This window comes from Nanorana parkeri, unplaced genomic scaffold (genome assembly GCF_000935625.1).
Source record: "Nanorana parkeri isolate BGI_ZX_2015 unplaced genomic scaffold, ASM93562v1 scaffold2564, whole genome shotgun sequence".
NCBI lineage: Eukaryota > Metazoa > Chordata > Amphibia > Anura > Dicroglossidae > Nanorana > Nanorana parkeri.
The window spans coordinates 55869-69355 of NW_017308832.1; the positions used below are offsets into that span (position 1 = coordinate 55869).

General features: G+C 48.2%; 1 protein-coding gene across 1 annotated transcript in view; it reads left to right on the plus strand.

Annotated features, from left to right (window-relative positions):
* The window catches only part of LOC108801931 (GDNF family receptor alpha-1-like), a 39464-nt gene that overhangs the window by 13101 nt on the left and 12876 nt on the right, over positions 1-13487 (plus strand). The window contains exons 4-5 of the mRNA XM_018573838.1: positions 7955-8064; positions 10311-10445. Of these exons, the coding sequence (XP_018429340.1) occupies positions 7955-8064; positions 10311-10445 (245 nt within the window). The remainder of the gene's footprint in view (positions 1-7954; positions 8065-10310; positions 10446-13487) is intronic.

Here is a 13487-nt window from a genome sequence, read left to right on the forward strand (position 1 = left end):
TTCACACATTAGCGCTAAACATTAAAAAAACATACATTCAAACGAATGTTGTTCACATTTGCAGGGGCGTCCGGGGCTGGGTGACGCCCGGAGCGGTTACTGGGTGTCACCCCGCCGTGACGTCACCGCGCACGCGCTGCGATCTTCTTGATACCTGCCAGTGGCCATCTTGGTGATGGACGTCGGCAGAGAGAGAAGGGGACAGTCACCCGTAAGGGAAGCCGCCGGGTCTCCTCCTCTCTCCTGATACTGTCAGGCGTTCGGTCCATGACTAAGTGCCCGATTTTTCAGAGGGGGGTGACACTAAAATGACTGACGGTCATTTTGGTGCCACCCCTCCAATGGTGTCACCCGGGTGCGGGCCGCACCCCCCGCACCCACCTTGTGACGCCACTGGACATCCACATGGTAAGAAAACGCACGTCGCGTTAAAAAGTCCAAGCGCGATATTCCGGGCGGATTCTGCACGTTCCGGCGTATAGTGATAGGCGCAGACATGCGGAATCCGGGCGTATGTGTGAACGGAGCCTCAGACTGCGAGTAATTATCATTTATACTAAATAATAACAAATGGAACTTTACAGGAAATGGGAACTCTGGTATTTTTATAGATATATATTATATTTACAAACATGACAGAGGGCCGGTGGTGGAGGATCGAGGTATTTGTAGCTCTCCTGATAGAAAGAAGTCATTAATCATTAGACTGACAGGGGCGGTGTGTGACTTATCTCCTCCTGAGAGATGTCAGTGGGGACTCTGGCTCTGTATCAATAACACACTTCTCTCCTCCGACTTTATTATCTCTGATACAAAACACTGGGCCTGCTAGAATACAAGAGGAGGACAAGAGAGAGGAAGGAAAGGAGAGAGGGGGAGAGAGAGTGGAGAGGAGAAATCAGAGAGGCGATGGGAGTGAGGTGGCGGATGGATGATGAGGGTGGTAGGACAGAGATCAGTGTTAATTTTGACAACAAATTTTGGTTTAGTTTTAGTCATATTTGAAGAATTTCCTTTCTCATGATATACTCCGGGAGTAAACTTCTGGGTACCTGTTATTACTTCTGGTGTTAAGGTTTGAACATACAGTACATACATACATACAGTACATACATACAGTACATACATACAGTACATACATACATACAATACATACATACATACATATGATACAGACACAGATGTAACAGTTGTGATGTATAACATGTCTTTATCCATCATACAATTAGAATCTTATAAAGAATAATACGGAGGATTTCCTCTCATTGATCGGCATTGATTATAACAACTTGTATTTGTGATTCTTCATTCTTACAAGTGCAACTCTAACATATTATAATGAAGAACTATATTGGCTGTGACGCCATCGCACATATTACCTATTAGCCGTCCATTGGTGATGGAACCGGAACTGGAAGAGATTAGTTCTGATTGGATCTCTTCCCAAATCGTCTCCCCCCAACATTTTACTTTAGTTTTATTGTTGTTGACGAAAATTATTAGTCGAGGAAATGAACACTGACATACCCTGTTTCCCCGAAAATAAGACCTACCCCGAAAATAAGACCTAGTTGTAACCATTCCCAGGGCCGGCGGTGGCATGAGGGGGAACTTGAAGAGCCGCGGGAGAGAATCAGCGGTGCCAACGAAGCCGGCGCTAGAGGAAGCGAGGCGGCGGCGGAGGGAGCAGAGCCGCATAAGCCGATGCCTCCTCTATAGCCCCGCCTCCTGTCACAGGCGGAGTCATACCAAATACACTCCGCCTGTGAGGAATCCATAGTGAAAGCGCGCTTCGCTCATTCTGGCCAGCGATTGGGTACCAAATTGCTCTTGGAAAGGTTCAGCACCCCTGATTGCCCTGATCACCATATTTTTGTACATGAATAAGTGCGGGTTGTTGGACATAAAAAAAAAAAAATAAATAAGACCTAGTGTGTTTTTTTGAGCCAAAAAAAATATAAGACACTGTGTTATTTTCGGGGGAAACACGGTAGAAGAAAATATTTGGGGGTACAGCGTGAGATAGAGAGAGACAGAATGAGAGGAGAGGAAATAGAGGGGGGATGAGATGGAGGGAAAGGGAAAGAAGCAGCGAGAAGGACAGAATGGGGAAGGGAGATAGTTGCTGTCGGCTGAGCACTGTGTCGGTATATGGCGGTGATATTGGATCATGGCAGGGCACACCAGGGACAATGGCAGCTCTTGCATCCATGGCTCGGCTCTTTGATCATGCCTCCTTTTCATGTGTTGTCTGATCGATGGGAACATGAAGCAGACAGCACTGTGGCCTCTCTGGAGGTCCCCGTTTTCCCATACAGGGAGGCAGCAATTGATCACCCCGCAGCCTCCGGGCTAATGGCCGTGAAAGCTTTCAAATCCATTTACACCCATTTGCTCATGTCCGTCCCATATCACATATATAGTTGGCTCCATACTGCTTATGTTTAACCCCTTCGCTTCCCCCACTGCTCTCAGTTCCTGGCTGCCGTCCATTTACTAATGGAATTTAAAGGGTAATGTCACCTTTCCCCACACACATCCATAACAGGGAACTTAGTGCAAGTCAGCACAGGCTATAACTAGCAGGCAGTACCTATGTGGTTGCATCGTGCTGTGCAGGATCTTGAATGATCCATTTTGGTAGTTGTGTTTTTTTTTTTTATATTGTAACATTTAGCAGAATATCGTCAAATGTCACTTCCTTAGTGTTCCATATTTTCATGGTTATATTACACTTACAGATTTCTGGATCATCCCTCTACTTGTTATATGTCAGACGGTGCAATCAGTGCTTTCGCTGAACTGCAGCTGAGATTACATTACATATTGCTGCTACATACAGTATAAAAACATGGACACACTCTTCACAAATATCAACAGTATCAACTGGATGTTTGTTCCAGTGGTGTATGAAACGTTGACACATTTCATACACCACGGCAGCCAATCAGACCCCATAATCTATACCAATCTATCACATCCCATACCCCGTGGCAACCTCTTAGATCCCATTCTTCATGGCAGCTTACCAGATTCTGTACTACAATGTAACCTATCAGATCTCATACTCTACAGCAGTTTATCAGAGCCCATACCCAATGGCAGCTTATCCCATCCTAGTCCCCTATGGCAGCCTATTAAAACTGATACCCAATGCAGCCTAGCATATCCCATACTCCATGGCAGCCTACCAGATCCCATACTCCATGGCAGTCTACCAGATCCCATACTCCATGGCAACCTCCCAGATCCCATACTCCATGGCAGCCTACCAGATCCCATTCTCCATGGCAGCCTACCAGATCCCATTCTCCATGGCAGCCTACCAGATCCCATTCTCCATGGCAGCCTACCAGATCCCATACTCCATGGCAGTCTCCCAGATCCCATACTCCATGGCAGTCTCCCAGATCTCATACTCCATGGCAGCCTACCAGATCCCATACTCCATGGCAGCTAGTCAGATCCCCTACTTCATGGCATCTCCCAGATCCCATACTCCATGGCAGTCTCCCAGATCCCCTAATTAATGGCAGCCTCCCAAATCCCATACACCATGGCAACCTCCCAGGTCCCATACTCCATGGCAGCCTCCCAGGTCCCATACTCCATGGCAGCCTCCCAGATCCTATACGTCATGGCAGCCTCCCATTCCCATACTCCATTGCAACCTACCAGATCCCATACTCCATGGCAGCCAGTCAGATCCTATACTCCATGGCAGCCTACCAGATCCCATACTCCATGGCAACCAGTCAGATCTCATACTCCATTGCAGCCCATAAGATCCTGTACTCAGTGGCGGCCCTTTCAAATCCCGAACCCTTGGCAGCGTTTTATTGCTCTCACTCTATACCTTCCATCTCTGAATCCTGATATGATAAGACCTTCTGTGGAAAGAAGTGATTGGTTGGCTGAGCTCACCCCTCAGGGGTCTTAATCATTCCCAGCTCTATAATAAAAGATAAAAATAAAACTTTGGGCTTTAGCTATACTTTGAACTGAGCTCAGGCACATGTGCATGTGTGACATCACAAGGAACAGTTGCCATATACAAGTCAATGGCTGGTCACCGAGCCATCCGATTCGGGTTTAGGAAACGTGCAGCCATGAGAAGTGCGATTACTAGGGGTGTCTGCTGGACATTTCCGTATAGTGACATTATCAGATGGGACTTCCTCACAGCCACATAGTCATGAAGGTAATGGTGCTGACCAAGGCGGATGGCGGCTTCAATGTTAATCTTAGGAGCGTAGTACGTCATCAGCGCACCCGCTTGCTTGTCGATCGTTCTTTAATTATCACCTATCAGCTTCTACGTGCTTGCATGTGATCATTATAACAGCATCGGCCAAGCAGCTCGGTGTGCTGATGACGTATCGTGCTTCCAGAACTTTCCACTCACATAGAGCTAGCCGTTGACTGCGTGTAGACCAATCGGTGGTGCCGAGTGAGCGCCAAATTCTGGAGTCTTCTTTTTTTATCACAGAACATTGGCCGTGTACAATCGGCAATTAAGAGTCTCCTGGTGCTGCTTGGCTGCCCAGAGGAGAATTGACTTTCCTCCTTCCAATTTTCCCCGGCAATTACCTCAATTACCCAACATTTCCCTCTTCCTTCGCGGCCCCGGCGGAGACACCGGCACAGCGCTCCTGGCGATCACCGGGGTGTGACGGACAATACACAGGAAAGACTCCCGTCTAATGTCACACGACAGGCCTAATAAGTCACACTGCAGCGGATCTCGTTACTCGGATAAATTGAAGCCGGAGACGGGAAGGCGAGAATTGTTTAAAAATTAAATCGAGATTTTCAAAGGAAAGGCGAAAATTAATGTAAAGCAGAAAAGTTGGACGACCCGAAACGGGGAGTCAATGAGCTAAACGCAAAGTTTGAAGGTTCCAGGACTTTCTTATTCCACCCCCATAGTAGAGATTTCCTCCTCCTCCCAAGAGCTGGCCCACTGCTTGCACCAGGGCTGAGGGCTCTTGAGAGGAGTACGGAGGCAGTATAAAGATGAATAAATGTCACCGGCACACCACCAGTATTGCAGTCCAAAGAGTTTGTTTATTGGAACGCCATGTGACCAAAACTAGCGCTTTCGGGGCCATGCAGGGTCCCCTTCATCAGGCTCAGCAATGACCCTGACAAAGAGTACGGAGGCAGGGTCCGGTGATGTTATCGGTACAGCAACCTTTCACCACCCATGATCTGCCTGCATTGCATAAAAAAGCAGAGACACCCTGTGATGGAAAAAAAAGGCATACAATAACTTTTATGTGTCAAGGTGTATAGACTCCAGAGAGAGAGACATCATCTGCCCCTATACAGAGCATTAGTATGACCTCATCTGGAATATCCTGCTCCGGTTCATGAATAGTATATTGGAGAACCAGAGAGAGTGCAGAGAAGAGCAAAGAAACTAATAGGAGGCCATGGAGGGGCTCTGAGATTATCTGAATGTATTAACATGTACTATGCATGCAGGAATGCACCTCAACATGTTGGTGAACGGGGTCTACCACGCGTGAGGAGCCATTGTCTACAAAAATCTGTGCACATCACATATCTTCAACCGGCCATAACCGTACCCCGGAGATCACCACGGACAGGACCGGATGGGACTTCTATTGGTGGACGTAAATCCATTATAACAGTTCAGTAAATAAAGAGCCACCTTCAAAAGACGTGAGAAGGGATTTCATTCAGAAACATGAGGGGATGTGTGGAGAACCATTATGAGGGGGTAATGAAAGGGGTACTTGTAATGTTCTTCTCACAAGCAGGACATCTCGGATAAGGTGACCTGTGGAGGAACTTGGTAATTATTAGCTTGTAAATGGGAAATGTAAAAAGTGCTTCAAGCCACGGATCAAAGGAATGCCGACGGAGGGGAAAGATAAGGAGCGCGAAAGTTCATTGCCTTTAAATTGTAGTCTGGTCGTCCGGGGAGGTGATGACCCTGGGAGGATGAGGGGGGGACGATGGGGGTAGGTCTGTGTTAGGACCAGGTCTAGTGACCCTATGCCCGTTGCATCCTCCCAGCTCCTACTGCTGGTTGCTCATGGCCACTGCACCCATCCCAGTCTTCGTGTGAGATGTGGCCTAATCAGTGCCACCAGCACATTCCATGACAGTCCCGACATTGATAAATGGACTTTTGTTGATTTCACTTAAATGGTGTGCTGGTGACATCATAGTTACATAGTATTTGAGGGTGAATAAAGACGTAAGTCCATCAAGTCCAACCTATTGCGTGTATGCATTTATGTTTGAGCAGGTGTGTGCGTGTGTGATCTGGTTCTTAGGCGTACCTGTACCCCTGTATGTTACCTGTACCCCTGTATATTACCTGTACCCCTGTACATTACCTATACCCCTGTATGTTACCTGTACCCCTGTATATTACCTGTACCCCTGTACATTACCTATACCCCTGTATATTACCTGTACCCCTGTATGTTACCCGTACCCCTGTATGTTACGGTCTCCGAGGAACTCGTCCAAGAGTTTCTTGAATGATTCCGCACTCTTAGCTGAAATCACTTCCTGTGGCAGCGAGTTCCAGACCTTAACCGCTATAACTGTGAAGAACGCCTAGCGTTGAAATTTTTCTTCAACTAATTTTTTGTTGGTGCCCTCTGGTCTTTGTTACGGAGCTAACCGTGAACAGTCTGTTAACAATGTTGCTGTCACTATTGCACAGTTTATACAAGAATATCATGTCCTCCCTTAATCTCCTAACCTCCAACGAGAACATATTTAATTTTAACAGCCTTGTTTCATAGTTTAGGTCCTCGACATCCTTTTGCAAACTTGTATATCTTTACAGCGCCATCAGTGGTCACTACAAGCACCCACCAGGATTTCAGAGTGCAGCAAGAACCTATATATGGCTCATCAATGCCATCTCTGTGTGTCTTGCTGGCTGCAGCAGTAGTCTAGTCAGCTGCGACCTAATGGATCTGTTCACACACCTCCAGCTCTGGGATTGGGCTTGTCGCTGGCGGCGCCCTATTTAACCAACATCAGCCTGTTCCCCGATGCTTGTGATAGATTCCTTCTCCCTTCTCTCTCTCTCTCCACCTGATCAAGTCTCTTCCTGTGTGTCTGAACTCTCGCTTGTCTGATACCTGACCCTCGGCTACATTTCCTGGGTACCCCTTTGTCTGCTGCCGGCCCTGACCTCTCGCTACGTTTCCTGGATGGGGGCTTCTGTAGCCTATCCAATGCCTGTAACCCACAACCCTCCATGAACATGAAAACCCTGAATTGTGTTCCTTTAATTCTGGCTACTTTGCATCTTAAAGTGGACCTGTCATTATTATTATTATACAGGATTTATAGATCGTCAACAGTGTGCGCAGCGCTGTACAATATAAGGAAGACATTACAATCACAATACAATTCAAGACATGACGGTGAGGAGGGCCCCGCCCCTGAGGGCTTACAATCTAAAAGGGAGGGGCCAGTGATACATGAGGAGGGAGCTGTGCGGGGATGATTGTTTGAGAAAGTGTCATTAGATTTCTTTTTTATGATAAGTCCGGATCAGCCCCTTGCTGCATCCTCTCATCTTGTGGCTTGTTAAAAAGTTACAATGTTGCAGTCTGATCACTGTGGGAGGGGGGACTGAAAAAATGCTTCCTCCTGCCTGCAGCAGACTGATCACTGGGGGGAGGGGACTGAGGAAATGCTTCCTCCTGCCTGCAGCAGACTGATCACTGGGGGAGGGGAGACTGAGGAAATGCCTCTTCCTGCCTGCAGCAGACTTATGACATCATCTCAGCCTATGCAAAGTCACTGACTGGAGCTCGGAAACTTTTTTGAACAATGGTCCTGTTGCTGTGTATTGTGACCTGTCAGGGACGTATTTATTGGTTGGTAATGTAAAAAATGAAATGAAATGTTCACTTTAATCGCCATATTTGACATTGTTTGTTTTCTGTTTCAGATCCCGACTTGCACATTTTCTCAATGACTGCCAGCCGGACCCTCGATCTGCCAGCGGGTGCCTGAAGGAGAACTATGCCGAATGCTTATTGGCTTACTCCGGCCTGATCGGTAGGGGCTCCTTGTCAGGTGTCATAATATGAGCGCTCATAATTGTGTATTGGAGGGAACGCAAATGATATAGCCATCGTAAACATTATTACACTTCCATCACCGCCACTGCAGCTCCAGCCAGGCGGATGGAAGGTCGATAAAACTACAATAAAAACCGCGTTACACAGAACAACTACTGACAGTGATCGGCACCAAGTCTACGCAATGTACTCATTACTACATTACATGCGCATTTCTAATCCACATCTGTGAATGCAACAAAATGAACCATAAAATAGAAAAAACAGGCGCTGATGTGTAAATAAAGATCAAAAGTAACAATAACTACAAAGAATAAACACAAAGAAAGCAAATGTCTTCTACAACAATGTAACCACTTTACAACTATGACAATGTTACAATTATGAAATAAAAGTCTCTCTGCAAACAAAACACATTTCTTTCCGCAGGGACCTTTATTTAATAATTGCAACATTGTCATCATTGGAAAGTGGTTACATTGTCATCATTGGAAAGTGGTTACATTGTCATCATTGGAAAGCGGTTACATTGTCATCATCGGAAAGCGGTTACATTGTCATCATTGGAATGTGGTTACATTGTCATCATTGGAAAGTGGTTACATTGTCATCATCGGAAAGTGGTTACATTGTCATCATTGGAAAGTGGTTACATTGTCATCATTGGAATGTGGTTACATTGTCATCATTGGAATGTGGTTACATTGTCTGTATTGAGAGCGGTCACATGGTTCCAGTTGACATTTCACGCACAGTTGGAATGAGAGGAAATACTTTCTGGAATGTGTGCAGAGTTAAGTTATAAAGAGACGTAACTTCATTTTTAGGGTCAAAATGTTTTTATTTTGTATAAAACAATACATAGGGATGATATTTATTCCCCCGGCCAGGAGGTGGAGCTCTAGGATATATTCTTGTTGTTACATTCACCAGGCTGCCCTTCACTGCTTTGCTGAAAACAGAAAATCTGCTCAAAGTGCCAAATTGCTGATATTGAAATGACAATCGTATGTGACTCCGTCACCCAGCTCCCTCCTCCATCCCTGTCCTGTCCCCGCTCATTGTAGCCAGGTAATCTCATAGGGAAAAGCTTGTGCTATGCTACCTCTGTACTACAACTCAAAGTGCTCTGCAAACCCAATGACATGGGTGCACCTTGCGCTAAATGTATATTGACAAGGAATAGATTCTTATGTAAATATTATCGATGATATCAGACCAATTGAATGTTGAAAGATGACCCTTAGTCATGTGATTACTTTCAGTGACATCAATTATAAAAACTAAAAAACACTTCTACCCATCCCTGAACACATGACCTCTCACTATGAGCATTGTGGTTGTTTCACATCGTTAAATACTGCAGACTGTCTTTTATTCTATGCCGGGCTGGAATCACACGTCTCCATTCCTCTTGTTTAATGTGTTAAAGTACATTGCGGTCAGGCCGTTTATTTTGAATGGGGGGGCTGCCAGTGCACACGGATGTACCCGAAAAACAGACATGCAGCATTTTTCTTATGCCACGCAACACAACACGTGCTCAGGGCCGGATTTACTCTCTCTGCTGCCCCAAGGCCAGGTTCCTCAATGCGCATCTCCCCCCAGGGCAGTAGCCCCTATCTTCATTTTGGTTGCCCCTGTCTGCCTGACATTATGTGTCCGGGTTTCTGCTGCCATGAAACCTGGACAGAGCATTCAAAATCCGGACTGTCCGGGTGAATCCTGGACAGGTGGCAACCCTACCCCCACCCCACCCCACCCCGTGGAGAATGGCAGTGCTGCAGGCTGCATACAATGTCGCCGAGATCACTTGTACAAAACGAGCGGCGGCTTCCCCGCTGTACATTTAGCTCTGCTTGCCCAACGCAGGGCTAAATGTAGAAAGCAACTACCCGCCCGGTGCCCGGAACTGCATGTCCCGGGCATCGGGAGATAGGAATTCCACACCCCTGCCGCCCCTCTACTCCCTGCCGCCCCTCTACTCCCTGCCGGGCCTCGGTTGGCCTTGTAGGAAATCCGGCCCTGCATGTGCTTGGAGGCTGCATTATTGTGGTCACATTCTAAATAAATGGCACCGGACCGCACTGATGCACACAACGTGCGTTGCAGTAATGCAGTAAGACATGGGAAGGTGTGTTTCAGCCCTCAGCCCAGGTCCCAGAAATCTGCCATTGGATAGAAGTTCTTGGACATGACCCGGGTCTCGTTTATTGATTCCAGGTACAGGAATGACCCCGAACTACATCGACTCCACCACCCTCAGAGTGTCTCCCTGGTGTGACTGCCTCAGCAGCGGCAACTACATGGACGACTGCCTGAAATTCCTCAACTTCTTCAAGGACAACCTTTGTCTCAGTGAGTACCTGTCATCGCCAATGTCTTACATGCGCCTCCCGATGGGGAGAGTCGGTCTCTGACCACACAGGGAGACTTCGGGGTCTTGAAGTCAAAATTCCACCAAAGTTTTTGGGGTTTTGCTAAAGAATGGGAGGGATCTCCATCTGTGGCCCCGCTATGTCGTGTCGACAGCCCTTACTCGGGCACGGTCCACCATTGTCAGGAAGCCGGTCCACTGCAATGATCTGCACGTAGATGGGAAGTAACTATGAGATGAATGAGGGGATCAGCACAACTGAGGTGCAACAAATGGTGAAAACAGTATTTTTATTGGAGTTTACGTCTAGTTTCAGCCAAAAGCCGTCCTATTTTGTATTAGAGAGGAGCACCGAATTAAAGGAGAGCTACGGGGTCAGGGCTTTCCCCCATAGTTCTCCTTAGGGTAACGGGAGGACACAAACTAGCGTCCTCCCGTCACCCTAGGCTCAGTATATAGGGAGCTACAGCTCGCGGTATACTGAGACGCCGCAGCCGGAGCGGATCCCGACAATTATGTCTGATCCACCCAGCTGCGTGAGTGACAGCTGGCTCCTCCTATCTAGCGGCAGAGCCAGCTGTACCCGCCCCTCCCCCGTCTGTTCCGCCAGTCAGCGCTGGCGGAGGGGGGAATCCAGCCCCTCCCCTGTCACGGCTCTCTGCACGGATAGATCGAGAAGTGAGTGAGCGACGCTATGTGTTCGCTCACTTCCCGACCTACTGAGCCGACATGTGACAGTCTCATTGTTTCATCGTCACAGGTCGGCTCAGATTATGAGGCTGAGTTTCTCATAGGAGAACTATGAGGGGGAAGGAGGGGCTTTTCACTCACCTCATAGTTCTAGCCGACCTGTGACAATGAGACTGACATAGGTCGGCTCAGTAGATCGGGAAGTGAGCGAACACATACCGGCGTTCACTCACTTCTCGATCCTGTCACGGCTCTCTGCTGTGACAGGGGAGGGGCTGGATTCCCCCTTCCCCCCTCCGATCCTCCAGCGCTGACTGGCAGAACGGACGGGGGAGGGGGTGGGTACAGCTGGCTCTGCCTCTAGATAGGCGGAGCCAGCTGTCAGTCACGCAGCTGGGCGGATCCAGACATAATTGTCATGATCGGCTTCAGCTCCGGCGTCTCAGTATACCGCGAGCTGTAGCTCCCTATATACTGATCCTAGGGTGACGGGAGGACGCTAGTTTGTGTCCTCCCGTTACCCTAAGGAGAACTATGGGGGAAAGCCCTGACCCCGTAGCTCTCCTTTAACTGAACAAACTGAAGAGAAAAGCTGATTGGTTGCCTCTAGATAGGCGGAGCCAGCTGTCACTCACGCAGCTGGGCGGATCCCGACGTCCATATCGGGATCCGCTCCGGCTGCGGCGTCTCAGTATACCGCGAGCTGTAGCTCCCTATATACTGAGCTTAGGGTGACGGGAGGACGCTAGTTTGTGTCCTCCCGTTACCCTAAGGAGAACTATGGGGAAAAGACTTAACCCCATAGTTCTCCTTTAAGCTTGCTGGGAGTTGTAGTTCTTTGGCAGCTGACGGCCTGAGGGTCTCCAAGACCCAGATAAGCCGCGCCCGCCCGCCCGGCAGCAGCAAGGCATTATCTTGCTGAACATTCACTTTTTATTTCCTGAGCTATAAATCCGTAATCCGCGACATTCCCCGAAGACCTGATTAAAAGTGTTTTCTATTCATTTAGCGGCGGAGCGGGAGAATGAAAGGGAGCAGGTAATTTTCCCGGGCTATGAACACAATCCCTTTCAGATTGCTGTAATCTTTTCAACTTCTGTATTGTAGACTTTTATCCTTCCGCTTTGTCGCTGTAATTATGCAGATGGTCCGGGAGCTACAAAGTCTTCAGCGCCATTCACACGCTCTCCGTATAACGCTCGTTTCCCCCTCCCCCCCCCCCACCCCCACACGCAGGCCTGATGATCCGCAGAGAGCTCAGACGCGGCACGGGGGGCTCCCCAGCAAGCCGGGCCTGCGTTACATCTTCTGCCGCGCCTTCGTCACGCAGACATGATTCAACATATGGAACATTAACATCACACAAAACAAGCGTAGCGGCGGGGGAACCGTTCCTCACACACATTGCAGCCAAATAAAAAATGCGTTTACGTGATAACTGAACGGATTTCGCCAACTAGAACATTCCGAATTCCATTCTGATCGGATGTCCATGACTTATGGTGAGGGGTCCAGTCTTCATTCATTAGCAGTAGTCTTTAAAGGAGAAGTATGGGGTCAGGGCTTTTCCCCATAGTTCTCCTTAGGGTAACGGGAGGACACAAACTAGCGTCCTCCCGTCACCCTAAGCTCAGTATATAGGGAGCTACAGCTCGCGGTATACTGAGACGCCGCAGCCGGAGCGGATCCCGACATTACTGTCGAGATCCACCCAGCTGTGGGATTGACAGCTAGATAGGCCTCTAGAATGCCTAATCCTAGCCCAATGCCGAATCCTAGCCCAATCCAAATCCTAGCCCAATCCTAGCCCAATGCCTAGTCCAATCCAAATCCTAGTCCAATGCCCAATCCTAGCCCAATGCCTAATCCTAGTCCAACACTGAATCCTAGTCCAATGCCCGATCCTAGCCCAATGCCCGATCCTAGCCCAATGCCTGATCCTAGCCCAATGCCTGATCCTAGCCCAATGCCCGATCCTAGCCCAATGCCTCTATATAGAACGTCGGCTCCAACTATGAGGATGAGTGAAAATCACCCCCCCTCATACTTCTCCTTTTAAATACAGCCAAGGCATTTCAGGGGGATGGGAGCACCCCTTCCTCAGGGCTTGTAAGGATGGTTTCCGCTAACAATGGTGGCATATTGGAAGCTGCATTTTGGATGTCATGGTTTCCAATCCTCTCCATAGTGCTGACTATTTGTTTATCCAACAATGAAGATTGGACCCCAGCCAATTAGTTATTTGACCTCTCAACCAGCACAATGCGTCTTTGCTGGAGATTCAGCCTCCAGATTCGTAAATTCATCTCCCTGTGAGCAGAGCAGCCAGGGAC